The 2,500-nt window shown below is 47.2% G+C and overlaps 1 protein-coding gene across 8 annotated transcripts in view; it reads left to right on the top strand.

Annotated features, from left to right (window-relative positions):
- The window catches only part of ETS2 (ETS proto-oncogene 2, transcription factor), a 147,277-nt gene that overhangs the window by 129,863 nt on the left and 14,914 nt on the right, over positions 1-2,500 (top strand). Inside the window, exon 1 of one of the 8 annotated variants that reach the window (XM_056559663.1) lies at positions 882-1,120. The exons of 6 other annotated variants lie outside the window; for them this stretch is intronic. In XM_056559663.1, coding sequence (XP_056415638.1) covers positions 1,015-1,120 — 106 coding nt within the window. In that variant the 5' untranslated portion in view covers positions 882-1,014. Of the gene's footprint in view, positions 1-881; positions 1,121-2,500 lie in introns of those variants that run through there. One more of the 8 variants, XM_056559670.1, reaches the window with a different exon arrangement.

The raw sequence follows: 2,500 nt of genomic DNA on the forward strand, positions 1-2,500 counted from the left end.
AAGAGTTGCCCATAGCAACCAATCAGATCGCTGCTTTCATTTTTGAAAAAGGCCTCTGAAAAGTGAAAGCAGCGATCTCATTGGTTGCTATGGGCAACTCGGCAACTTTTCCTCTGGACAAGTTTTGATAAATCTCCCCCAGGGAGTGTTCAGAGCCCTTGGCCCATTATTTTGTTGCTCCTGGGGACCTACGAATAAGCCTAATTTTATTGAATATTCTAAGTGTTTTTACAACCAGGCTGTTGCAAAACTACAACTCTCAGCATGCCCGGACAGCCAAAGGCTGTCCGGGCATGCTGGGAGTTGTAGTTTTGCAACAGCTGGAGACGCCCTGGTTGGGGAAAACCCCCATTTGAGTATCTTATAGTAAAATCTATTTCGGTATCCATTTTCTGCCATATAGCGGGGGCCAGCCCTGGGAAGAGGGAATGGTTAATAGTATCCTGAGATTCTGAATGAGTTTGTTGCTAAGCAGCCCCCGTACATGTGTCATCTGGCCGGTAACATGCTTCCCTGGCACGTGACGCCTGTGGTGTCGTCTTCTGCTTCTCGGCATACATAACAGTGCAGTTTTATGAGCTAAAGCAATGGAGGGATTTATTTCTCATAGCTAGAATTTGAATACAATGCCAGGAATTGCAAGCATTTTTAAATTTGCAATTCTCGTATGCAGATGAAGCAGAGCCGAATTGGCGTTTTGTATTCTTTGAGGCTGCAATTCGCTGTCTAAGGACTGTGGAGTAGGTTAGAAAGAGTCTCCTAGGACTGTGTATCCACCTTTTCCAGCCCACGGGAGCACCTGAAGGCTGAACTAATTTATGCAGGAAAAGTCATCAACTGCCGAGCCGAGAAGTTCGTGACGAATCGAATTTACTGTAAGTTCGCTCATCTCTAATTAGAAACTTCGCCACTGCTACAGATTTGATATTTATTAAGAAAAAAAAATCAATATAGTTTGTCTGAAGTTCTTCCACCCTAAAAGCCATTTAGAGGCAGATAAGGTGCCTGACGTCAATGGAACACTTTTCCGAAATGTATACCGAATTATTGACTACCCGGTTCTGCTACATAAAGGAGCACGTGATGTATCAGGTGGTACTTGTAGAAAAGTTAGATGTAGGTAACTGCAAAATGATTGGCATTAAATTTTTAGGTACAGGTGTATAGTTTCTTGGGGTAACCTCCTGTTGCTTAAAGGACCTCTATATTTGCTCTCCCATCACTTGTGGATACTGTGTTGCCTTTTGGGGGGGGGGGGGTTGTTTAGGCTAAGGGCCTAATCAAACAACCCCCCCCCCCCCCCAAAAAAAAAGCAACACAGTATCCACAAGTGATTGAAGAGCAAATATAGAGGTCCTGTAGCTCTTCTACAAGGATGTGCAAATGATCTAGGATTGGGGAAGATGGCTACATCAGCCCATTTACAGGGGAAGATGGCTACATCAGCCCATCTACAGGGGAAGATGGCTACATCAGCCCATCTACAGGGGAAGATGGCTACATCAGCCCATCTACAGGGGAAGATGGCTACATCAGCCCATCTACAGGGGAAGATGGCTACATCAGCCCATCTACAGGGGAAGATGGCTACATCAGCCCATCTACAGGGGAAGATGGCTACATCAGCCCATCTACAGGGGAAGATGGCTACATCAGCCCATCTACAGGGGAAGATGGCTACATCAGCCCATCTACAGGGGAAGATGGCTACATCAGCCCATCTACAGGGGAAGATGGCTACATCAGCCCATCTACAGGGGAAGATGGCTACATCAGCCCATCTACAGGGGAAGATGGCTACATCAGCCCATCTACAGGGGAAGATGGCTACATCAGCCCATCTACAGGGGAAGATGGCTACATCAGCCCATCTACAGGGGAAGATGGCTACATCAGCCCATCTACAGGGGAAGATGGCTACATCAGCCCATCTACAGGGGAAGATGGCTACATCAGCCCATCTACAGGGGAAGATGGCTACATCAGCCCATCTACAGGGGAAGATGGCTACATCAGCCCATCTACAGGGGAAGATGGCTACATCAGCCCATCTACAGGGGAAGATGGCTACATCAGCCCATCTACAGGGGAAGATGGCTACATCAGCCCATCTACAGGGGAAGATGGCTACATCAGCCCATCTACAGGGGAAGATGGCTACATCAGCCCATCTACAGGGGAAGATGGCTACATCAGCCCATCTACAGGGGAAGATGGCTACATCAGCCCATCTACAGGGGAAGATGGCTACATCAGCCCATCTACAGGGGAAGATGGCTACATCAGCCCATCTACAGGGGAAGATGGCTACATCAGCCCATCTACAGGGGAAGATGGCTACATCAGCCCATCTACAGGGGAAGATGGCTACATCAGCCCATCTACAGGGGAAGATGGCTACATCAGCCCATCTACAGGGGAAGATGGCTACATCAGCCCATCAATTCAAAGAAAAACAAATGGTTGTAATTTTTAAAAAATATATGTATAAATGTAATCT

Source organism: Hyla sarda, chromosome 2, assembly GCF_029499605.1.
Source record: "Hyla sarda isolate aHylSar1 chromosome 2, aHylSar1.hap1, whole genome shotgun sequence".
Classification (NCBI taxonomy): domain Eukaryota; kingdom Metazoa; phylum Chordata; class Amphibia; order Anura; family Hylidae; genus Hyla; species Hyla sarda.